Here is a 24,551-nt window from a genome sequence, read left to right as displayed (position 1 = left end):
TGGCACATAAATGTTAACTGACTTTAAGCTTTTTAAAAATTTTTAACTGAAAAGACGTGGGAGTGTTGAACATAAAATAATTCTACTAGCCCTTATTAAATCCAGATAAACTTTTGAAGAATGTAAATATAAGCAAGCAAGGCGGAGAGGGAGGGATAGATCCCTTTTTACAACCGTAGGATTTCCCGCTAACTCTTCACTACTGAAAATCATGTTACAGCCCCTCCAGGCCGGAGTTTACACTCCCTGGGCCCACGTGGGTGGGATGCGGCGGGGGAGAGGGGTGAGAAGCCGGCAGCCTGCAGCGTTTGGCGCCCGGCCCGGCGGGACTCGGGGCCGCGGCTGGAGGAATGGGGGGCCGGAAGCGCGGATGCTAGGGGGTGCCCACAGCTCTTTCGCGGTTCGCGGTCGGGATGGACCAGGCCCGCCAGGCCGCGCGCGGACTCCGCCTCCAGCGCTCTCGGCACCGCCCCGGCCCCTCCTCCGTCAGCTCTTACCCCGGCGCGCCTGGCACGCCGGCCGCAGCGGTCCTAGTGGCGGCCGCCGGAGCCTGAGCCATGCGAGCCGCGGGCCTGTGTGCGCTCCCGGGGCTGGCGCTGCCTCTACTTTTGGCCGGGGTCGGGGTGTTGACGGCTGCTTCGCCCCCAGCCCTGCCGCTCTTCAACGTGAGCCTGGACGTGGCGCCCGAGCTGCGCTGGCTGCCGGTGCTGCGGCACTTTGACCTGGACTTCGTGCGCGCCGCGATGGCACACATTCTCGGGTGAGCGCGGGCGCAGGGGGGACCCTCGGGACACCGGTCCGCGTGCGCAAGCCCACACGCGCTCTGCCCACCAGGCTGTAAACCGAGCCGCTTTACCCCTCCCCTCCGTGACGGTCTTGCCCTCCACCCCAACCTCCTCACTGGCCTCAGCAGGGTGCAAGGGCAGCGGGGACGAGAACTGGCATTTGCTGCTGTTCTGGGAGGCGTCGGGCTTGAGGAGGCTTGAGGACGATCGAGGCGGCTGGTTTGACTTTCAAGTTTGGTGTCACCAGTGGTACGCCCTTTCTCCAGTCATTCTGGATCAGGGTGGTGCTCAGGTTGTCACCCGCTTGCTCAACTCAGAGTAGAGAGCTCAGCCCACACCTTCCTTGCAAGCCTCGCGAGCCCCCCAAGTCCGCTCCTTTGGGGACCACGCTCGCTCGCCCCCCAAGTCCGCCCCTTTGGGGACCACGCTCTCTCGCCCTACCTCCCTTTCCGAGTTTTCTTTTTCCCTCCGGGATGCTGCGGGTTGGGTGATGTGCACCCTGGGCCGTCGGGCCCTCTGGGAAAGGGAGGAACCTAGCATTCACCCCTAACGATAAGAGCTTTAGGAAACACCCCACCACCGATACACACACACTGACACCCCTTCGGCCCCTGAGCAGGTCAAACACCCTTGCGGTTCTTCGTTTTTAGGAATAGGGTCCCCAAGTGGGTCCACGCGTTGATTGGAAAGGTGGTCGGGGAGCTGGCTGCCTTCCTGCCCCAGCCCTTCGCAGATGAGATCCGGGGCATGTGCGAAGTCCTGAACTGCGACCTGGCCGACTGCCTGCTTCTCAACCTGGTTTACGAGACCACCGCGTGAGTGTCCCGCGCTAGCGTGGGTTAACTGGGATTCACCGGGGACTCCTGTCACATCTGGGCGGGAGGAGACATACTTCCAGTGCGATAAAAACAGGGTGGTGACTGGGCTGTCCTGAAACCTCCAGTGCTTCCTCTTTGCCTCTGGATAAATCTGAGCAGCAGATCATGGGCTTCGAGAAGGAAGGCCGCTTCTCTGAATCAGCATTGAACTTTTCCTCGAACTCAAGCCCCTGTTTCCTACCCCCACCAAACCGGTATTAGTCCACTTTACAAACTCTGCTCAACAGGTACTATAACAGGAAGTTTTTACAACTAACCCCACTCTCATCCAGACTGTCTAACCAAGCGACCCCGCAGCCTTATAATGCAGGGGGTCATCCCAGTCCTTATTTGTCCCTCTGCATTTATCCCTCCGTGTTGGTCATGGTTAGAGATCCTGACTCCTCTGTCAGAGGCTGGACCCTCCAGGGTCAGGGTCACAGGGAACACTGTTCTGGCTAATAGTGAGATCCAGTATTTGGTTCACAGGGTGGGCATGATAAAATGGCACACAGAAGTGAAAGCACTTAAGAGTGTGTGGTTGATCCCAGACCAAGTTCAGGGAGAGTCTTAAGTCTTTCCTGGCTTAGTAGGAGGTCCTGGAATTGACCTGGTTTCTGTCTTCAGGATTTACTGTTTTGCCACCAGACCAGCCTTATCTAGCAACATACTTAATGGCTTCTGACTGCCATACGATGATGGGGTGGGGTGGGGAGGAGTGTATTCTTGGGATAACCAAGCTTTACCGCCCTCTGGCATCTTCCCTGAACACCTAGGCAGGTTAGGTTAAGAAGCACTGAGTGTCTCCCTCTTTAAGGAAACACACAGATGAGACACACACTTTTTTGCTTTTTTTTTTTAATATTTGAGAGAGAGTGAGAGACAGAGTGTGAGCTGAGGAGGGACAGAGAGTGAGAGGGAGACACAGAATCTGAAGCAGGTTCCAGGCTCTGAACTGTCAGTACAGAGTGCAATTTGGGGCTTGAACTTGTGAACCACGAGATCATGACCTGGGCCCGAGTCTGACGCTCAACCAACTGAGCCCTCAGGCACCCCATAATTTTTTTTAATGTTTATTTTTGAGAGAGAGACAGAGACAGAGACAGAGGCTGAGCAGGGAGAAGCAAAGACAGAGGGAGACACAGAATCCAAAGCAGGCTCCAGGCTCTGAGCTGTCAGCACAGAGCCGGACATGGGGCTTGAACCCATGAACCGTGGGATCACGACCTGAGCCAAAATTGGACACTTAACTGACTGAGCCATCTAGGCGCCCCCCCAAACTTCCTTTTTTAAACAAACAAAAAAATTAAGTAACATTTATTTTCTCCTATTATAAAAGTAATATGTAATCAATATAGAAAATTAGTACATACAGAAAAGTATAAAGAAAATTAACTACAATCCTGTTACTTAGAAATGACCAAAAGCCCTTCAGAGTACTTCCTCTCAGTTTTGTTTGTGTGGATATACGTATCTTTTCCCAGAATTGGGCATGCTGTGTAAGTATTTTCCACTGTATGTAATTTAAGTTACATTATATATTCTTAGAGGAATTGGACATTTAGATATCTTAACAAAGCTCTTCCTCTTTTCCTCAGAATACTTCTCTCTGGCTGGGGGTTCTTAAAGGATCCTTTTCTCTTATTAGCTCTGTGCTGGGAGCCCCGAGGGGACAGAGAAAAGACCAAGCACAGAATGGTTTAAGGACCATTGTACTTGCTCTGAGAAATTCATAGAAGAGAAGTAAGTTTGAACTAGCTTTGAATGGTATGTTAAATAGACCACACACTGCCAAGCAGAGGAATAAGCGAAGTTCAGGGGTCCAGCTGAGCCCAGAATGGGTCAGTTTCAAATTTAGATTTAGGATGAAATTCTCCTTCAGTATGTTTTCAATGCCATTTGTGCTGAAGGCAAAGGTCTAGTAACACCAAATGAACACTGATGAATTGTGCCAGTTGTGCTTTTCATCTTGAATTCTGGATCCATATTCTTCTATTAGGATCATATATCATGTGTATCTATTACAAGGAGAAAAATTGTTTTACTTTAAGGATCTATCTTTTTAATGAAAAATTCATTTTCCTTTGTCTTATTTTTCTCCTTCATTCATACTGTACTTTTCTATTTTTTCAGATTCTGCACCAGTATTGTGGCTCAAGACTCCAATGGCCACATTTACCATGGCCGGAATCTAGATTATCCTTTTGGAAATTTCTTACGCAAGTTGACCGTGGATGTGCAGTTCTTAAAGAATGGACAGGTATAGTTCGTACAGTATAAGATTCAGATTCAGAAGTCAGAGAGACTTGCTAACCAAAGTCAGCAATCATTAGGATGGCCTGCTGGTTAACGTGTAAGACACAAAAGACATCAGGGGCATCTGGGTGGCTGTCTGTTAACTGTCCGACTTCACCTTGGGTCATGATCTCGCTGCTCATGAGTTCATGAGAGCCTCATGAGAGCCTCCGCATCAGGCTCTGTGGTGACAGCTCAGAGCCTGGAGCCTGCTTCAGATTCTGTGTGTGTCTCTCTCTGCATCCCCCCGCTTGCGCCCTTTCTCTCGCTCTCAAAAACATGAATAAATGTTAAAAAAAAGAAGAAGAAGAAAAGACAAAGATACAAAAGACATCAAACTCCTGGAAAAACAAAACTGCAAGAGGTCTGTGTCAATTATGTTCCTAGGAAGAAGGGTCATTTATGATTATTGAGCATCTACTTAAAGAGGTCAACCAGTTTTCCTTAGGGAAATCTCTATTGGGGTATGATCCCTCGTCCACTTACCCTGCTGAGTCAGCTCTTTCTTTGTTCACACTGCTTCTGGAATAGGGAGGGGCTCTGTGATGTAATGCCTAGAAACAGCCAACTTTGAAGTCTGAATTTGAATCTGAATCTGGTTTGAATTCTGCTTCTTCCTTTGAGAACATAGGAAATTATTTAGACCCATTTTGCAGACACAGCTCAGAGAGGTTAATGATTACTTTGTGGAGGTAGTTATAAAGGTTACATGAAGTAATGTCTGCAAAGCATGTGAAAATGATTGATAAATAGTGGCCAAATAATAAATGGCCCTTCACTCTACAAGTACTCCCACAGCACTCTCTTAAGTATGATCTTTAAAAGTTATACTTGGATCAGGGCGCCTGGGTGGCTCAGTCTGTTAAGCGACTGACTTCGGCTCAGGTCATGATCTCACTGTCTGTGAGTTCAAGCCCCACATCAGGCTCTGTGCTGACAGCTCAGAGCCTGGAGCCTGCTTCGGATTCTGTGTCTCCCTCTCTCTCTGCCCCTTCCCTGCTTGCGTGTACATGCATGTACATGTGCTCTCTCTCAGAATAAATGAATAAACTGAAAAAAAGGCAAAAAAAAAATGCAGAAATACTTCAAGTGAAAGTTTCTCATTTTTTCATTTCATTCCTTCACCACTGTTAACAATTTGATTTATAGCTGAAGAATTACTTCAAAAATGTTTTTAAGTTGTAACAATGACAATATACATGCATACTGAATTCCAAATCTACTAAAATGTTTTCTAAGGTTTATTTATTTATTTTGAGAGAGAGAGAGAGAGAGAGAGCAGGAGAGGTGCAGAGAGAGAGAGGGAGAGAGAGAATCCCAAGCAGGCTCTGCACTATCAGTGCAGAGCCTGATGCGGGACTTGAATTCATGAACCTTGAGATCATGACCTGAGCCAAAATCAAGAGTTGGATGCTTAACCGATTGATCCAACGAGTGCCCCTAAAATGTTAGCAGTTATTACTGGATGATGGGACCATAATTCTTTTCATTGACTACTTTCTGCTTCTCTCCATTATTTACAGTGAGCAAAAATTCTAGTTAGACAAAGGAATAAATGCAGCAAAAATAGATTATTCCAATTGCTCCCTCTAGAATTCACCCTGTTACTGCTTTGTTTGTTCCTATGTATCCTGGAGCTCCCATGAGAACCAGCCTGCAGGTGTGGCTCGACTCTTAGTGCTCAAGTTGTGATTACCAAGTCAAACAGTTTACACTTGAGCGTTGTCTTTCTGCTAGGGGCTCATGGCCAAGAAATTGTTTTGCTAAATTAAGAACAGGTTATCCACAAAATAATTAATCTCTTATTCTTGTCTGTTCATAATTTAAAAAAATGTTTATTTATTTTTGAGAGAGAGAGAGTGGGAGAAGGGCAGAGAGAGAGGTGGGAGGACAGAGGATCTGAAGCAGGCTCTGTGCTGAGAGCGGAGAGCCTGATACAGGGCTCGAACTCATGCACTGTGAGATCATGACCTGAGTGGAAATGGGACACTTAATCAACCAAGCCATAATTTTTAAATCATTTTCACATACCGTTTCTCATTAGATCCTCACCACAGCCACAGTCAACATTTTCATCCTCATTTTCCAGATGAGTGGAAAATGTATTACATTTAATTACATGAGTGTATCATGTATTATCAAATACCTTGGAAACTACAATGTGATTTTAATTTTCAAACTTTAATTTGCTTAGCCCTTCAAGAGTGACACTAATGTGAGAGTCAGTGTATCATGTGAATGAAGTGACAATATAATTACTTTTTTTCTTCATATAATTATGTTTTGTAAAGGCTTTTAGTGGCGAGGTAGGATTATTCCCCTTTTACTGCCATGAACGGAAATGGGGAGAATTCATGGAAAACCTTCAATGAGTCTGGAAAAGGTCATTTATAAGGCCAGTGCATTTCTCCCTTGCAATTTAGCCATCATAAATTAATTTTACAACCAGATGAGGTAGATGGGGCACCTGGATGACTCAGTTGGTTAAGCGTCAGACTTCGGCTCAGGTCAGGTCAGTCAGTGAGTTCGAGCCCCTTCCCCCCACCTCCCCCGGGGCCCCGTGCTGACAGCTCAGAGCCTAGAGCTGCCTTGGATTCTGTCTCTCCCTTGCTCTCTCTGCCCCTCCCTCGCTCACGCTCTGTCTCTCAAAAATGAATAAATGTTAAAAAAAATTTAAAAATAGGGGTGCCTGGGTGACTCAGTAGGTTGAACTTCCTACTTCGGCTCAGGTCATGATCTCACCGTCCTTGAGTTCGAGCCCCACGTCGGGCTCTGTGCTGACAGCTCAGAACCTGGAGCCTGCTTCAGATTCTGTGTCTCCCTCTCTCTCTGACCCTCCCCCGTTCATGCTCTGTCTCTCTCTGTTTCAAAAATAAAATAAAATATTAAAAAATAATTAAAAAATAAAAACAAAACCAAAAAACCCCAACCAGATGAGATAGAAATAAGAAATTTTAAAAATTACAGACTTAAGATTCAGCTTTCTTTCTTTTCTTTTTTTTTCTTAAAGTAGGCTCCATGCCCAATGTGGGGATTGACCTCACAATCCTGAGATCAAGAGTCAAATGATCCACTGGGCACCCCTTAAGATTTAGCTTTCTAAGGAAAAATATTAACCTAGGCCTGTTTGTTTCTCATTGGAACTCATTACCTAAATTTAAAGTGGGAGTGATCCGGGGCGCCTGGGTGGCGCAGTCGGTTAAGCATCCGACTTCAGCCAGGTCACGATCTCGCGGTCCGTGAGTTCGAGCCCCGCGTCAGGCTCTGGGCTGATGGCTCGGAGCCTGGAGCCTGTTTCCGATTCTGTGTCTCCCTCTCTCTCTGCCCCTCCCCCGTTCATGCTCTGTCTCTCTCTGTCCCAAAAATAAATAAAAAACGTTGAAAAAAAAAAATTAAAAAAAAAAAAAAAAAAAGAATAAAGTGGGAGTGATCCCTATAATTCATGGGATAATCATGAGGATTAAATGAGAGATACATATAAAATAAATTTTTTAATATTTAAAATTTAAATATGATTATTACAAACAGTTTCACTTCCCCTTACCTCACAGAGCTTACAAGATGCATGATATTTATCTTTTATAATCAAATCAATACAAGTTTTTAATCAGAACCCATTTGCCATTTCAGGGTTGGAGTTTCTCAGTCTTTTTGGGGTATGATCCCCTTTGGTGAAGCCTGTGATCCCTTCTCAGAATGTCTTATAGTACATAAAATAAAATGCATGGATTACAAAGAAAACCAGTTACATTAAAATGTAGCCATTTTAACATTAAAACAAATTTTTTAAGCCATTTAAAAATTTTTCTCAACACATTAATTAGTAAATGTTAGCAGTGTGTCTAATAACTACCATAATTTCAGGGTAGTGAGAGGTATGAGTGGTATTTCAGGATATATAATTATATCAAGATAGGTATGACACTATTATATTATATATGTGAAAATATCTGCAGTGTCTACAGGTGGCAGAATCCTAGGCACTGCTATGACCTCATGATTTGTTGGCATGCATCCCTTACTGAGGGAGGGAAATCTCAGGAATGGGTGAAAATAAAGCTGCACCTTTTTTTCCCATATTCAAGATCACAGATCCATTGACTTCTATTCATGGAATCCCAAGGTTATACCTTCCGAAAGGCTCTTTGAGAGATTTTATTATGTTGGAACTTATAAGAAAAAAATCCATGCGTGAGACAAAACAGATGATTTCAGTGTGTATTTGGCTGGATTGGCAAAGTGATGCCTTACCTCTTGATTTCAGGTTGCATTCACGGGAACCACGTTTATTGGCTATGTAGGATTATGGACCGGTCAGAGTCCACACAAGTTTACAATTTCTGGCAATGAACGAGGTAATCAAAGCAAATCCCTGAGCGTTTTCAGCCATAGTCCTGGTCAATTCTATCCAAGTATGCTTCATTTGCTCCCCCACCTGAAAGTATGGACAAACACCTACTACACTACCTAACCGGTACTTCCATTCTAGTTGGGGGAAAGAGACAGTGTGCATAAAAGCAATGAAGATGATTTCAGGTAGTGTTAAGTGCTACAAAGCAAGGAAAACTAGAAGATGTAATAGATAACAAAGGAAGGGGTTGGGCCGTTATTACAGGTAATGGAATCCAGGAGCCAGGTCTGCAGAAGCTGGGGAAATTCTAGAAACAAAACATCCCTGGCGGATTCTAGAAACAAGAGAGGGTAGTGTAGTTACAGCATGGGGGACTGACATTGGAGGTGGAGATGAAGGCTGAGGCCGCGGTGAGGGTCACGACGAAGAGCTTGGATTTTAAGTGTAATGGAAGCCCGAGGAGAATTTTAGGCCAGGACGTGAACAGATCTGATTTATATTTCTAACTATCACTTTCGCTGCTAGATATCTAGAAGCTGGATTGTGTTGGGTTAACGTGGAAGCAGAAGACTGTTAGGAAGCTGTCATGGTAATCCAGAGGGTATGTGTTGCTGTTGTACAGGCAACGTCTATAAAGCACTCTGTAGTTCACTGTGCATTTTCTTGTACGTTTTCTCAGTAGACCTCACAACCGTCCTGTTAGATAGGCAGGGCTGATATTTTTAGCCCCATTCATTATGCGGAGGAAGAAACAGGCTGTGATGTGAAGTGACAGCTGGTAAGCAGGAGAGGTGCTTCTCAAACTGATCGCGTGGGTCCTGCCCAGTTGCTGTTTGTTATATGACGGTACTGCTGTTCCCCAAGGCTCAGGGGATCTCATTCAGTTCTCTGGGAAACCCACAGTTCAACAAACTCATGTCTCCGTCCTCAGGAACTTGCAGCTGAGCTAAGAAGAAAGAAAGTTTAGTGTTGGTCATCTGATGAAACCCTGATTGACTTCACGTTGTTGTTTCCTTTAGTTAGGTCTGTTCTTACCTTTTTACATAAGTCTCTAACAGGAAGATGCTGGTTGAGTCTATCAATGCTCAGTAGTTAGTTCTTTATCCTAATGGGTTTCTTCAGCATTTTCCCAAAAGTCTTTTATGAGTGAGACAGGTTCTCAATCAGTGGTACTCAAACCACAGCATGACAGTTACTAAGGTTCTACCTTAGTAAAACCTTAGTAAAAATGGCTGTAAACAAGTGTATATTTATTTAAAAGCTGGGCTTTGTTTCCATCATCTTGTGACTCAAATTGTTTAACAAACTGATTGGTAGAACCTAATGTACAAGTAGTTTAAAAATAACTGAGTTATTCTTGTGACACGTAAGTTTAACTAAATACTGTCAAACTGCTTTTTCAAAACTTATTTTATCATTTTAGTGAAAAGTAGTTATATTTTAATCTGCTAAGATTGAGTTAAAATTCCTGAACAATAAGATAACATCTCTTGGTTAATAGAAGTGAGATACTCAGGTTTCTGGACATTATGGAGAGTGCCATAATGGGAAAAGGTATGGATAGGAGGGGGGCTAACAAATGGAATAGAGTTTGGGGAGGCTTAACAAACCACCTGGCAGTTAAGATCTGACTCCAGAGCCAGCCTGCCCAGTTTGTCTTGGTGCGGTCCCTTGCTAGCTTGGTGACCACAACCAAGGTGCTTAACCTGTCTGTGCTTTAGTTTCCTCCCCTGGAAAGCCAGGGATGATGGTGGCTGCTGTGAGGATGAAATGATTCATGTACGTGAAGCACCCAGAGCGATGCTTGGCACAAAGTAAGGGCCATGGATGCATTTGTTGTCATTGTCACATCTCTGGGTCTGACCTCTGAGCCCCAGACTGGAGATGCCTTCTCGGCAAGGTGCGAGGTGTCTCACACTTGACTTGCTAAGCCAATCTCTTGTTTTTTCTTTTCCCCTTTTCTTGCTCTCACTCTGGCTCTACCCAGATCTGTTCCTCCCCTGGTTTTCCATGCTTCAGGATATGGCAATTGTACTGCACTGATTGTACCGGGAGGATTTTTTGATCCCTCACTCTCTGGGTCTTGTCAGCTCTACCAACAAAACTAGATTGTCCCTGGCCATTTTCTCCACCTCCACTGCTCGGCTAGCTGTTCAGGTTCACACCTGAACTGCTGTAGTCGAGGTTCGTGTGGTCTCACTGCTTCTCACTGTCCTATAATTCTTTCTCTTCCCAACAGAGGGCATGATCAGGTTGTTCCCCTGTTCAAAACCCGTAATGAATTTCCATTTCACTTATAACAAATCCAGAGTCCCGACTCTTACCCTCAAAACTCTATGTGGCCACCTGCTACACCTTATTTTGTGCCTGTCTCCTTCTCCCTCACGGCACCAGCATTTTTCTTTTTCTGGTATCTCTCAAGCTTGTCCTCACCTTAGGGCCCTGACAGCCAACCAAGCCTTCTATCTGGAATGTTCTGTCCGTCTTAGAGCAAATGTCTACAACACAGAGAGTCTATCTTTAACATTCCTCAAAGAATCCTCCCTCATCACTCATGATTATATTATTCTGTTTTATTTCTTTTATAATAGTTATCAAAATCTTGTTTGCTTAACAGCACACTAATTTCACTGTTAAATTCCAGGGATCTGGACTAGATCACAATATGGCACATAGCAAATGATCAGTGCTTATGTCTTGAATGAAGAGTTCTCTTAGGAAATAAATCCTCAATGATTTTTTAAGATGTTAAAAAAATAATTTTGGAGAATGATTGTAAATTTGTATACTTTTTAAAATGTGAGCCCAAATCAAACTTAAAGTTCTGAAAGATATATATTCTAATCCCTTATTGAGCCACTTCTCTTGATAGCTACGTAATTCTGTTTTGCTTGGGATAATTAGTAGAATTATTTCCTTTAACACAATTATCATTGTTTCTAGGCATGAAAGATTATATATATATATATATATAAAGTATATATATACAGAATTTCATGTATGCATGTACATACACACAGAACATTTCCAAATCCCTGGAAATTTGTAATATGTGTAATATGTAACATATATATTACATATTTTTATGTGTGTCATGAAATTTGGGCTTTATCTTTGAAAACTGCATACCAATAAAATTACTCCCATCCACTAACTTTTCTCTCTCATCAGCTTGTACTATGGGGAAGAAATAAGATTTAAGGAACTTTAAAATGTGGCACGTGGGCAACAATTCATATATATACTTATTGTTCCTTCTTCAACTCGGCAGATGAAGTCTGGTGGTGGGAGAATGTGATCGCTGCCCTTTTTCAGAGACACTCCCTGGTCAGCTGGCTTATCCGCACTGTGAGTACTTCCCCTGTTGAGCCCACCACACCCTAACTTCATCCTCTGTGTGCGTGTTGTAATGCTCTGTGTCATTTCACAATATTATTTTTCATGTAGAAAGCTCCTAAAAAGAATAATCAAGGTTTGCAAATAAAAAGGATTACAAAATCATATCAAACTTTGTGATAATAAGTATCAAAGATAAACAGGGCTGGACACTAATTAAAGGAGTAGTTATGAATTATAAATTTCCAATTATAAAATAAATCATGGGCATGCAACCTGCAGCATGGCCACTATAGTTAATAATACTGTATTGAATAGTTGAAAGTTGTTAAGGGTAGATCTTAAAAGTCCTCATACAAGGGAAAAAAAATTTGGTAACTATGTATAGTGACAGATGTTAGTTATTGTGGTGATCATTTTGCAATATATGCAAATATTGAATTATTACATTGTATGCCTGAAACCAAATACAATGTTATATGTCTGTGCTGACAGCTCCGAGCCTGGAGCCTTCTTTGGGTTCCGTGTCTCCCTCTCCCTCTGCCCATCTCCCACTTGTGCTCTGTGTCTCTCTCTCTCTCTCTCTCAAAAAATGAATAAACATTAAAAAAAATTAATGTTATATGTCAGTTAAAGACATAAATAAGTGATCAAGATAGATTTTAATCAGTAGTATACTATACCATTGCAGTAGGGAAAAGTGTCCAATGTGAACTGAACTCAACTTTGACTTATACAGAGGTGACTGGGTGTTTTAAAGGGAAAATGAGGAAACTGAGAGGGGTGTCAACAGGGGCTCAGTAGAGTCAGAGAAGTGAAACTTTACACAAAAAGTGGAAGAGAGGGGTTGTCCAAGAGAAGCCTATCTGAGATTCCTAACTGGTGCTTTTCAAAGTTAGCTTCCTACCCTCCTGCAGAGACTGGACAACAGGGGCCCTAGTTTTAAGTGTTGTCTGGAACAAATAGTAAATTCTTTGGGCAGCCTTATTTTCTCAGGCAGCGCTATAAGAGGGGCTAGGGTCACCTTAGGGATGTAGCCTTGAGCTGTTAGAAACTATGTTAATTTTCTGATGAGTGGATAAATAAGATGTAGTGTATATATACAACGGGATATATACAACTCAGCAATGAAGAGTAATGAAATCTTGCCATTTGCAACAATGTGGATGGAACTGGAGGGTATTATGCTAAGTGAAATAAGTCAGTCAGAGAAAGACAGTTATCACATGTCTTCACTCATATGTAGAATTTGAGAAACTGAACAGAAGACTATGGGGGAAGGGAAGGGGAAAAAAAACAGTTATAAACACACAGAGATGCAAGCTATAGGAGACTCTTAAATACAGAGAACAAACTGAGGGTTGATGGGGGGGCAGGGGAGAGGGGAAAATGGGTGATGGGCATTGAGGAGGGCACTTGTTGGGATGAGCACTGGGTGTTGTATGTAAGTGATGAATCACAGGAATCTACCCCCAAAACCAAGAGCACCCTGTATACACTGTATGTTAGCTGACTTGACAATAAATTATATACATATATATATGTGTGTGTATATATATATATATATATATATATATATATATATATGACAGTAAATTATATTTTTAAAACATAATAATAAAAATATAAAATAAAGCCAAGAATAATACCATGAAAAAAAATAAAAGAAACTATGTTAGTGTTTGTTCAGTCCTTATAGGCCAAGGTTAAGGCCTTATCAAGAAGGGGGCTCAGAGGATCCTAGCTAGTTTGGTCAAGGAGAGAATCTTTGTTGTAGGCCACAGTTTTAGCCTGTAGTTTTATCTAAATAGCTGATTGAGATAAGAGATGACATTATGCTTTTCTGCTGATAACAATGTGCCCTCCTTTTAGAGGGCAAATATCAGAATTAGCAAAGCAAAGAAAGGCGTTAAGAAAGTAGTTCTGCATACAACAGAAAGAAAGTATGGTTGACAAGACCTATTAAGCAGCAAAGTTCCAGGTCACATATAAATTGTAATTTCACTACAGTAAACACATTTCAGGAGCTCATCTCTGGTGCACAGATCTGGTCCTGCCCAGCTTTAGCTTTTTTGGCCCTTCTTCCCCTTGCTTTAAATAACCTTAGCCCCTCCGGACTTGCAGTGCTCCTCAACTTCTTACCTGGATACTTCCTGAAAATGGTGACGAACTATGCATCCTTCACACATTTTTAAGATGACCTCTAAAACTTTTCATCATAAGATTAAAAAGCTGCAAAAAATCCAGTGTATTGTAAATGTTGCCATTTAAAAATAAAACTGGAATTTACATCCACCTGGTGAAATCCAAACACCAAAATGATTTTTAAATGTTTTAGATGTAATTTACGTACAGTGAAATGCACAGATCTTAAGGGTTTGGTTCAATGTGTTTTGACAGCTGTACATACTCGTTTATCCATCCATGTAAGTACCAACAAAACAAGGTACAGAACATCCCCCAGTCCCTGGAAACTTCCCTCCTGCTCCATTCTAGCCAATTCCTAACCTCTTCTGACACCCTCCGTCAATGAAACCACACTGACCTCTATCACCACAGACAAGTTTGCCTGTTCTAGAACGCATAGAAATGAAATCCTGGAGTACGGACTCTTTCTTTCACTCAGCCTAATGTTTTTCAAATTCATCCATGTTGTTTGTATCACTAGCTCATTTCTTTCTATTGCTGAAGATTATTCAGTTGTGTGAATATGACACAATTTATTCATTTTCCAGTTGATGGGCATTGGGCTGTTTCCAGTATTGGGCTACTATGAGTAAGCCTGCTGTAGAAAATCTTGTACAAGTCTTTTTGTAAACACGTATGTCCATTTCAGTTGAGTAAGTACTTAAGAGTAGAATTGCTGGGTCGTAAGGTAGATGTATTTAATTGAGGTGCAATGCCGTACGATTCACCTGCTGTATAATTCATCTACTTAAAGTATACAACTTCCTGGTTTTTAGTACATTCAGAGTTGTGCAACCATCTCTACAATCAATTTTAGGACATTTTCATTACCCTTTAGCAGTCAGTGACCATTTCCTTCATTTCCTGAACCAAACAGATGAGGTACATGTTTCATCCTGACTTTTGCCACCTGAATGAAGTAAGTCACCACTGCCACCGGCGTTTCTTACTGACGTTCTTTGCTTTTTTTCTCGTAGGACTCTGTTAGAGGCAACAAATTACTTGATAGTAATCGTGGGATGGTATAGGCAACATAAAACAATGTTCCATCACTGCCTCGCTAGAATTTTGCTGAGTTCAGAACAAACCAGTTCAAGCCTAAATACCTCACCCTAGCAGGAATGTGTGTACGGCAGGGGAAAGTCCACAAAACCCTGCCGTGACTTGATGGTTTATGGTGCTGAATGATGGCACCTTTGCAGACACTAATATTTTGAATAGTTCTTTTGTTTGACTTTACCCCCACCCCCACCCCTGACACAGTGCCTTGGCCATATTCGGGATGGGTGAGCAGAAAACGTACTTTCCAAAAATGGTACAGAGTGATTTTGAAGATGCAGGTGGGAAGGGCAGGCCCCATACCACAGGACCGTTCTTGAGCAGATCGGCTTAAGCAAGGAGCACCTATGGAAGCTGAAGATATGGAAAGTGATCCCCTTAATGGTCCATGCCACAGACCTTTGGAAGTCTTCACGAACCCCCGGGGGTAGGAGTATCAGCACACCCTGCTCTGATGCAGCATGCTATCTTTCATCTCCAAGACTTTGCCAACTCTTCCATCAAGCTAGAGCTGCCCAACCCCACAACTATGACTTTCTGCCAGCCTGACTTCCATTTGTCCCTTTGGCCTCAGATTGTGCAATACCTCCCTGGAATACTTCCTTGATGCCCTGGGTGAGGCCGGGTCCCCTGCTATGGCTTTTGTAGCAACTCCTTCTCCTATGTTGACACTTCTCACCTTGTGTCAGCACTGCCCATTGACTTTCCTGTCATCCTTGGAAGTTTGGAGTGAACAAGGTTTGGTCAGTCATATTCACTGCTCTGTTCCCCACACCAGCACTGTGCCTAGCACATAGTAGGTATTCAGAAGTACCTGTTGAAAGAACAAGTGGGTGAGGAAACATGGGGAGACTTTGTGAAGGTGACCTGCCTAGAAAGCACAGAGCCCGTGTTTGGTGAGCCAGGCCTAGAACTTGTCAGCAGGTCTTTCCAGTTGTGAGAAAAAATCCTGCTGCTGTTGGCTGCCCACTGATGACCTCGCAGGAGCCCTGATGACAGGAGGAGGAGGAAGTCAGAGCAGGTTAAGATGGTAGCCATGGCTTAATATATCAGGAGAATGTGCTTTGGCCCATTTGTCCATCAGTTGGTGTGGCAGATAACTGCCGTGTGTGGTGATGCTAATGTGGGTTTGTCTCTTTGTTCAGACCCTGAGTGAGTCGGAAAACTTTGACGCAGCTGTTTATAAATTGGCCAACACACCCCTTATTGCTTGTGTTTATTATATTGTTGGTGGTGCGTCCCCTCGGGAAGGAATGGTCATCACGAGGAACAGAAATGGCCCCGCAGACATTTGGCCTCTAGATCCTTTAAATGGAGCGTGAGTAGAATGAGAACTCATTTTGTATCAAGAATTTTTTTAATTGATGAAACTAGAGGTATTCTTTTTGTTTTCATATATTTCTTCTTCAGCTGTGTGCCAGATGACCTTGGGTAAGACAAGATGATGTGCTTTGTTGTAGGTGGTTCCGAGTTGAGACAAATTATGACCACTGGAAGCCAGCACCTGAGAAAGATGACTGAAGGTAGGCATCTATACACTTTCTGCTTTACAGTGCTTTCTTGGGGTCAGGAGAATGTGTCCTTTTTTTTTTTTTTTTTTTTTTTTTAACATTTATTTATTTTTGAGACAGAGAGAGACAGAGCATGAATAGGGGAGGGTCAGAGAGAAAGGGAGACACAGAATCTGAAACAGGCTCCAGGCTCTGAGCTGTCAGCACAGAGCCTGACGCGGGGCTCGAACACACAGACTGCGAGATCATGACCTGAGCCGAAGTGGGATGTTTAACCGACTGAGCCACCCATGCACCCCAGATGTGCCATTTTTATGACAAGAACTGGAGAGGACTGCAGGTGCTGTCCCCTCCCAGAACGTGTACCTGGGCCCCCTCACCAGTGTCTTGGCCAGGATGGGAGAGTGTAATGTGTAGTGGAGGGTCTTAGCGGTTGGTTGGGTGTTGGAGGGTAAGACTTGCCCTGGCCTCAGGGTCAGGAGGCCTGTGTTCCATCACCAGCTCTGTTAATGACTCACTGGGTTGCCTCTTGAGACTCTCTCTACTCATGTGTAAAAGGAAAGGACAGAACAAGGTTCGTGGTTTTTCTATGTAAGCCTTTTTTGGAAGGAAAACATGTCCCTTAATGAAATAAATAAACCAGTTAGGGGCTTTCTTTGGCCCTTCTCATTTAGAAAGTTTTGTAAGTCATTGCATCCCCAAAGAGCAGGTAGTTATGTATTTCCCCCTGGCTTTACTGCCCCACGTGTTTGGGACAACTATTTATGCAACACATTTTCACCATCCCAGCTTCCTTGAGCAGATGGTACCAGTAGGCCTGGCTGTTGAATTAATTTTGCCATGGTGGTCTGAGATTAGGCAGGAAGCATGTTTGAGGGCTGGAACCTTTTTTTGGTGAAAGGAGATCATGCAGTCAGGCCTTATCTTGAGCCTCCTGGTATGAGAGCTGGTGGGATTCAGGGTTACCTGAGGTGCCCAGTAACCTCTGAACATTCTCCTTACAGGACGCCTGCCATGAAAGCGCTTAATGCCACAGGCCAGGAAAACCTCAGCCTGGAGACACTCTTCCAGGTAACTTCCAGGGGGCGTGATGTCCAGCTTTTACCCTGGATGTTTGTTGTCTTTGTTAATAGTGATTAGAGTGTTGGAGTCAGTTTCACCTGGTTGAAAACATTTTTTAAAAGCCAGATGAATTAAAAAAAAAAAAAAAAAAGATGACATTTTGTGAACTTGCGTCAGTATAGGCTAAAAAGTATTCATCTTCACCCAAGTGTTTCTGCATGTTAAAAAAAGACACAGTTGGGGGTGCCTGGGTGGCTCAGTCTGTTGAGCCTCTGACTTCAGCTCAGGTCATGATCTCACAGCTTGTGAGTTCAAGCCCCTCATTGGGCTCTGTGCTGACAGCTCAGAGCCTGGAACCTGCTTCAGATTCTGTGTCTCCCTCTCCCTCTGCCCTTCCCCTGCTCACGCTCTGTCTCTCTCTGTCTCTCAATAATAAATAAACGTTAAAAAATTTTTTAAAGTAATAAAAAAATTAAAAAAATAATAATAAAAATTAAAAAAAGACACAGTTGTATATATGTTCACTGTTTAAAGGGAGAAAGGATTCAAAAGTCTAACTCTGTAGACCCCAAGACATGCTAGAGTGCTAAGTGCTTTTATTCTTCCTAGGGATATTCTACATGTATTTCTTCTACCTTTTTAATAGTCTTTGTAATATGATTGTTTCCTATGCAGGTTTTGTCAGTGTTTCCGGTTTGTAACAAGTAAGTGACACTTAAACACATCTGTTCATACGTCACCCCAGAATGGGGGTTCTGGGGGCCTCTACAAGTCAGGCTTTCTAGGTGCTGTGGACACAGCAGTGAATCAAACAAGTTGTCTGCTCTCATGGAACTAGCATTTTACTGGGGGGAAGTAGGGAGGAGGTGGGGAGGGGGAGGTAAACAAATATATCATAAGTCAGGTGAGAAGTCCATAAAGAAAAACAAAGGTAAAGAGGATAGAGGGATCCGGAAGGAAGAGGGCAGAGATGTGTTCATCCTGAGTCAGTCTGGTAGTTGGGACTGCCTTCACTGGTTATGAGCGCCATAATTTCACTCTGTTAAAACTAAACTTTAGGGGCACCTGGGTGTGTCAGTCAGTTAAGCATCTGACTCTTGATCTCTGCTCAGATCATGATCTCATGGTTCATGGGATTGAACCCTGCTTTGGATTCTGTGCTGACAGCACGGAGCTTACTTGGGATTCTCTCTCTCTCAAAATAAATAAACTAAAAGTTAAAAAAAAAAAAAACTAAACTAAACTAAACTGTAGACGCTGTTGGCTTCCCTTTAACTTCCTAAAACTTTCTGTTACCACCATGGCTCAGTCCACAGATAAATTAGCATCTATGCTATTGTTTCTTTGTTAGCCTGTGCCCTTGATAGTAGCATCCTGTGAGCACTGGCTTCTTGGGTCTAACAACCCAGGGTTTTACCCACATAGTCTTCTGAAGTGAAACTCTGGGCCGTAGCTGCCACTGTCACAGGAAGCTCTTCATTAAATCTGAGAGGCAGCCACAAGACTTACACAGGAAACTCTGAAGGTCCACTGTCTCCATCACAGCAAAGCTGGCTAGACCAACAGCCTACTTTTTATCACCATTCAAGGTGATGCTTTATTGTCTTACCCTCACCCAGGACTAGCTCATGGGGGTGCAGACACTTTTTTTTTTGCTTAGTGAGGTGGGGCTTAATTTAATGAAATGAAAGAGGAAGCATCTGCAAGTCAAAACAGTTTTATCTCCTTTTACTTCAATAAATTCCCAAACCCAGCATTTCCTACCCTCCCATCGTTATTTTATTTGCTTTCTCCAAGGCAAGAATATCAAAATGGTCCTCTTCAGGAAATAGCCTAATACAGGCAAAACCTATAATGTGATTTTTAGTTTCAAATACCCAATTGATTTTTTTTTTCTTTGAAATGATCCTCCTTTACACGAATACAAAATACTTTTCCTGATGGCCTCTAGAATAACTTTTGTGTACAGGTACTTTTAAGATTCCTTAGCTGTGATGATATTTTTAAAACTGGTGGTTCATTTTGTATCATAATAGGAATATGTCTTCAAATTGTCCCTTGGAAGTTTTTTCTGTAAGTAGGGCCTGATAAAAAGATTAACACTAAAAAATTTATTCTGTCAGCAATATTCTAACAGCCAATACAGAAAAACAAATTAGCCAGTAATTTACCACTCCAGTAAATGAACCATTTGGGTAATAGGTGATACCCAGGGTTATGCTAGTAAACTAGCTTTTGGGTTGGAGCGGGTTTGGAGTGGCCAAAAAACACACCAAAGACCCCCATGAATTGTAGCATTAATTGACTTCCTGGTGTCAATACTCCCACATAGCGTATTTCAAGCTTATGTTGGGCTCCTGAACGTCCTACATGTTTAACAATTGGCCCTCACCAGCCTGTAGGAGCCAGCTCCAACCTACAGCTGACTGTATCCCTTCCAGTAGGGCACAATTTTGCCCTTCTAATATTTGTTTGTAAAATAGGGTATTCTTTTTTGGGTGTTCTTATGGTTTTAAAAATAGTTATATAAATGATAACTATATCTTTAAAAAATTACTATAATAAAATACTATTATGATAATAAAATATAATAAAAATTACTATTATAATAAAATAAAATAAAAATAAAATTATATTTATTTTTAAAAAAACATTGCTCATGCCATGAACAGCCCTGGTCATTTTAAACATGTGCCCCATAGCCAACTGAATATAGTGTAGTTGAGTTAAGCATTCTCTAGTTGTTAGTTTTTCCCCTATTAAAATTATGAAATACATGTATTTGTACATCCCCCTTCCCCACCGCCCCACCTTTGGATTCTTTTCCCTGGTTGAATTCCCAGAATTCAGAGTAGAGTTACTGAGTTAAAGGCTATCAATGTTTAAATGGCTTAGGAAATATTTTGTCAAAATAGAATTAGAAATTGTAAACAGTTAACCAAGGAACATTTTTCTCTGTTGTATAACTGAAAACCCGAGAGGACCTGCATTTAAAGAATAACCACCATTGAGCCAGAATTAACACAGATCACTGACTCTCAGGCCCTTTGCTTAGAATGATTCCTGGCAATGGAAGCTCTTCCCTGTGTAAAGTTAACAGAAAGAAGTCTGAACAGAAGCCGTTAGCTCTATGCTGCCACCTTGTGCTGTGCTACAAAATCACACTTACTTGCAATCGATCTCCATCCTCTGAGGTGGCTGTAAGCAGAGAAAATATTAAAGTAGTGAAGGAGGGGCTCCTGGGTGGCTCAGCCGGTTAAGCATCTGACTCTTGGTTTCAGCTCATGTCACGATCTCACTGTTCCATGAGTTTGAGCCCCACATCAGGCTCTGTGCTGACAGTGCAGAGCCTGCTTGGGATTCTCTGTCTCCCTCTCTGCCCCTCTCCCACTTGTGTTGTCTCTGTCTCTCTCAAAACAAATAAATAAACTTATAAATAAATAAATAAATAAATAAATAAATAAATAAATAAAGTAGCGATGGAGAATAGAATTATGGCCAAAGCAAATAAGCTGCTGAATTCCCTTGGACTAGCTCTGCATGCACTCATAGTGCTGTCTTCAGCCAGGTGTACAATTTATCTGTGGGCCCCAGGGCCAATAGTTCTGCAACAACCCAGCTCCAAATGCTTTGAGCATGCATCTCAGCTGGTGATTGGGACAAGAGGTAGATGATGAAGGGAGTCAGGGAAAGGGGTCCTATTGTGTGTGTGCATGCATGCGTGTGTGCTCATGTTGTTCAGGTCTCTTGCTGTGCAGTATGTTGAGTAAATGACATTGCACTTTGCATCCTTAGATCTGGGTAAGATGTGATCCCTGAGATTTAGAGGCTCCACTCTGGCCTTCCTCTGACCGTTGCTTGATGTAAGGAGTCCACTGGGCCAGGAGCATTTGCCCAGCTAGTCTGGCCCAACTACCTAGTACCCTGGAATTCTCAGCCCAAAGAGCTCCAGGCCTGTGTGGTCCACTGTCCTGGGTGGTGTTCTCCTGATGGCAGTGTGCAGCCACTGTGGATATCTGTGCTTGGTGGGTGGCCAAGGGATGGCTTTTCCCTGGGGTCATGCTTGAAGCCTGAATGCAAAGGCTGAGGTGTCCACATACGTGCCACTTGTGGGATCGGGCAGAGCAAGGGGTGAGGGCCACAAGAGCTGGCATCCCTCACTGCCACAGTGTGGAACTCTGAGGAGTCTGAGCATTTTAAATTTGAACTTGGCCTTCCATAGTATTGTCAAAATAGGAAGGACGCTGTGTGATCACTTGCGTTATAAATTTTAAATATTCTGACATACATGGGCTTCTATTTGTATTATTGTCTTGGGTCCTGAGGACAATGGGGACAATTAGGGAAGGGCTTGGTGTTTTTTTTTCCTCTTTGGACTATTAGAGGAAATGATATGTATATAAAAATTCCTCTCATCATTTTCAGCTATACAATTTATACTACAGTAATGAGTGCTGCTAACCCAGAGAAGTACACGACGAGGATCAGAAACCTGGGTTAAAAGTAAGTAAGCAGAAGAGTGGATTCCACCATGCTGTGAAAGTTTTGCTAGTTTGTTGTTGGCGACGTCTGTGGGTGTGTGCTGGTATTTCTCACAGAACATGGTGACATCTTTAACATTTGTACGTATGGAATATGTTCTGACAGACATCCGGCAAATGATTGTCATTTGTGTCAGACTCGCGTCACTCTTAGGTATTTATTTTGAATTGTTTGTATGAGAGCTAATCTAGTCTTGCCCGGTGTCCTTTGTCCCTTATTAAAACCTATTCTCAGGGCAAAGTGTTATCTCTTCACTTACACAGTATCTGGAAAGAGTGATAGTGAGGCAGGCCCAGCACATTTTCAACCTGAGAAGACAGATAATGAAGGCAAAGGACACCTGCAGAGTTTATTTCAGGCAATGGTGAGCCCATAGGTGAGGGGAGGGACATGAGAAAGCAGGAGTCCTTTCTGCTGTCCCTGAAACCAAACCCAGTTTTCCCTAATGCAAGTGTTGTCTGGAGCTTGTAAACCTGGCCTGATGTTTTAGTCATTTGCTTATCATGGGGGTGTTAAAAACCAGTGTTTGAGTTAAGTACATGTATTCTTCTTCCCTTACAGATGATTTCTTAAAAACGAAATTCTCAAAGAGCTGTACGTTAAAAAACAAAGTAAAAGGATTGTATTATTTTAGGAACAATACAGGTTCTTTCCTCATTAAACTTTTCAATCTTGTGAAGTGGGGGGCAGGAAGGCCCCTCTGGAGCTGGTTTTGGTAAAGTGGGTAATAGGCTTGCATTCACTTCCCTTCATCATTTGCCTTGACCCTCTCTAAGCTTTGTCTCAAAGATAGTTGGTCTCAGAGGTCAAGCCCTATCCTTGGGCTTTAGTTCCAGCTTCTTAGCACAACATGTGGCAATGTTGTCATACCTCAGCTTATGAAGAAATGAGCTGGCAAGACATCTTTGCTTATTATGAAGTGCTTCTGGAAGAGTCTGAGAAAAAAAGATTATTCGAAAAGAAATGGAGAAATGTGGTTTGAAGAGAGCCTGTTTGAATGTTCGTTAGCCTGAGCTTTGATCATGTATTTCCAATGTGATGGGATTCTCACTTTTCATAATTTGTCTAATGTTTCTTTAAGCAGACGGATGGGCCTCCTTTTTCTAAATAGCTACTTTCTTACTGCTTTTTGAAAGCAGTTTGAAAACAAAATTATGTCTGATTGTCACTTTTCACTAGTTAATAAAATGTTGCAAGGGATGTCAGCAAGAAGAATAAAATTGTCTTCCAAGATACTGAATATTGTGTTCTCTCTACATTCTTACCCCTGACGTTGTGTGGTTCTGGACAGCTGTCCTGAGGAAGCAGCTCTGGGAGATGTTATTTAAGCGCGAGGACTGAGAGGGGTGCGTAGCTGTGTTGTAGAATTTGACTTTTTTTTTTTTCGTATGTATAAGAAAGAAACTTCTCTGAGGATGAAGTCAGAAAAGGTTAACATGCATGAACAATGAATCAATTGGATGTTCCTGTTTAGTGTTCCAGCAGGAACGAAGGAAAATGGAATGGCTGCAGGGAAGTGTTAGCCAGGCTTGGGTCACCGCTGCATCACCATACTGCCCACCTCGTTAGCAGCACACAATATTTATGTATCTTCTTGGCCAGAGTTGCATCACTGTTGTTAAATTTCCATCATCCAGTGCCCTTTTTAAAACCAAACATCAAGGGTAGTTTTCTTGCCAGACATGTCAAGTTGTGATTGAGACTACAAATTTCTACTCAGTCACTTCTGTTCTTGTTTTCTCAACTGTAGACTCTGATCTTTGGATGGAAATTTGACGAATACCCTAATGTTAACCAGGCAACATGGAGGCAGAGAGGACTTTTCAGCATTAAAGTGTTTTAAGTAATCCAAATGTCTGGTTCGTGTTAAGACCTGTGTTCCTTGTGCCGTGTGGTTTCACTACAACGTGTCTAGATATAGATTTCTTCTTATTTTGCCTACTTGGGATTTGTTATGCTCTTCAAATTTCAAATTTATTCAGTTTTGGAAAGTGCTCAGTTACCAGCTCTCTGTTGCTCTCCTACATTGTTTTGCATCTTCTCTCCTCTCCTTAAGTCCCAAGTGTGTGTATTATCATGGCTTCTACCCTCTGTCTCATCCCTCTGGTATTTTGGTGGGGGGTGGGGGGGGAAGGAAGAAGAGTGAGGTGGCAGATTTCTCTCTTGATGACATAGTCCAGGTAATGTCTTTATTTTTTTCTGTAAAATCAGAAATATTTTTTAGTGGATCTGTTGCTTTTAATATCAAGGATAATATATTTACTTTAAAAATATTTTATTTTTTAGTAATCTCTAGGCCCAGCGTGGGGCTCAAACTCACAACCCCGAGATCAAGAGTCTCATGCTTTACTGACTGAGCTAGCCAGGTGCCCCTTAAGGATAATACTTGTATTTTAGATGGGCTATTTGCTACTTTTTTAAACCTGCTCGGATCTTTATTGGATAGTAGTATCTGTTCTTTGCTTTGGTCTTTTTTTTAAAAACTTCTTAATCCATACTTATTTTATATTCTGCTTCTCAATTCCATCATCAAGTCCTCAGATGTCCAGCTTCACTGTTTGTTTTC

At 42.6% G+C, this 24,551-nt stretch overlaps 2 protein-coding genes across 2 annotated transcripts in view; both read left to right on the top strand.

Annotated features, from left to right (window-relative positions):
• Positions 1 to 495: 495 nt before the first annotated feature.
• On the top strand, positions 496 to 23,035 carry NAAA (N-acylethanolamine acid amidase). The gene is given in 11 exon segments (XM_049630651.1): positions 496 to 760; positions 1,436 to 1,600; positions 3,776 to 3,902; positions 8,202 to 8,292; positions 11,560 to 11,636; positions 16,016 to 16,188; positions 16,331 to 16,393; positions 17,386 to 17,452; positions 18,119 to 18,147; positions 21,869 to 21,946; positions 22,547 to 23,035. Coding segments are annotated over 10 exon segments (1,071 nt in total). The 5' UTR covers positions 496 to 557; the 3' UTR covers positions 21,945 to 21,946; positions 22,547 to 23,035.
• Positions 17,406 to 24,551, top strand: part of PPEF2 (protein phosphatase with EF-hand domain 2) — a 60,077-nt gene continuing 52,931 nt past the window's right edge. Inside the window, exons 1-2 of the mRNA XM_049630652.1 lie at positions 17,406 to 17,452; positions 18,119 to 18,147. The gene's annotated coding sequence lies outside the window, so the exon portion shown is untranslated. The remainder of the gene's footprint in view (positions 17,453 to 18,118; positions 18,148 to 24,551) is intronic.

This window comes from Panthera uncia, chromosome B1 (assembly GCF_023721935.1).
Source record: "Panthera uncia isolate 11264 chromosome B1, Puncia_PCG_1.0, whole genome shotgun sequence".
Taxonomy (NCBI): domain Eukaryota; kingdom Metazoa; phylum Chordata; class Mammalia; order Carnivora; family Felidae; genus Panthera; species Panthera uncia.
The sequence above is the reverse complement of the archived record's forward strand: the minus strand, read 5'-3'. Positions and strand labels throughout refer to the sequence as shown.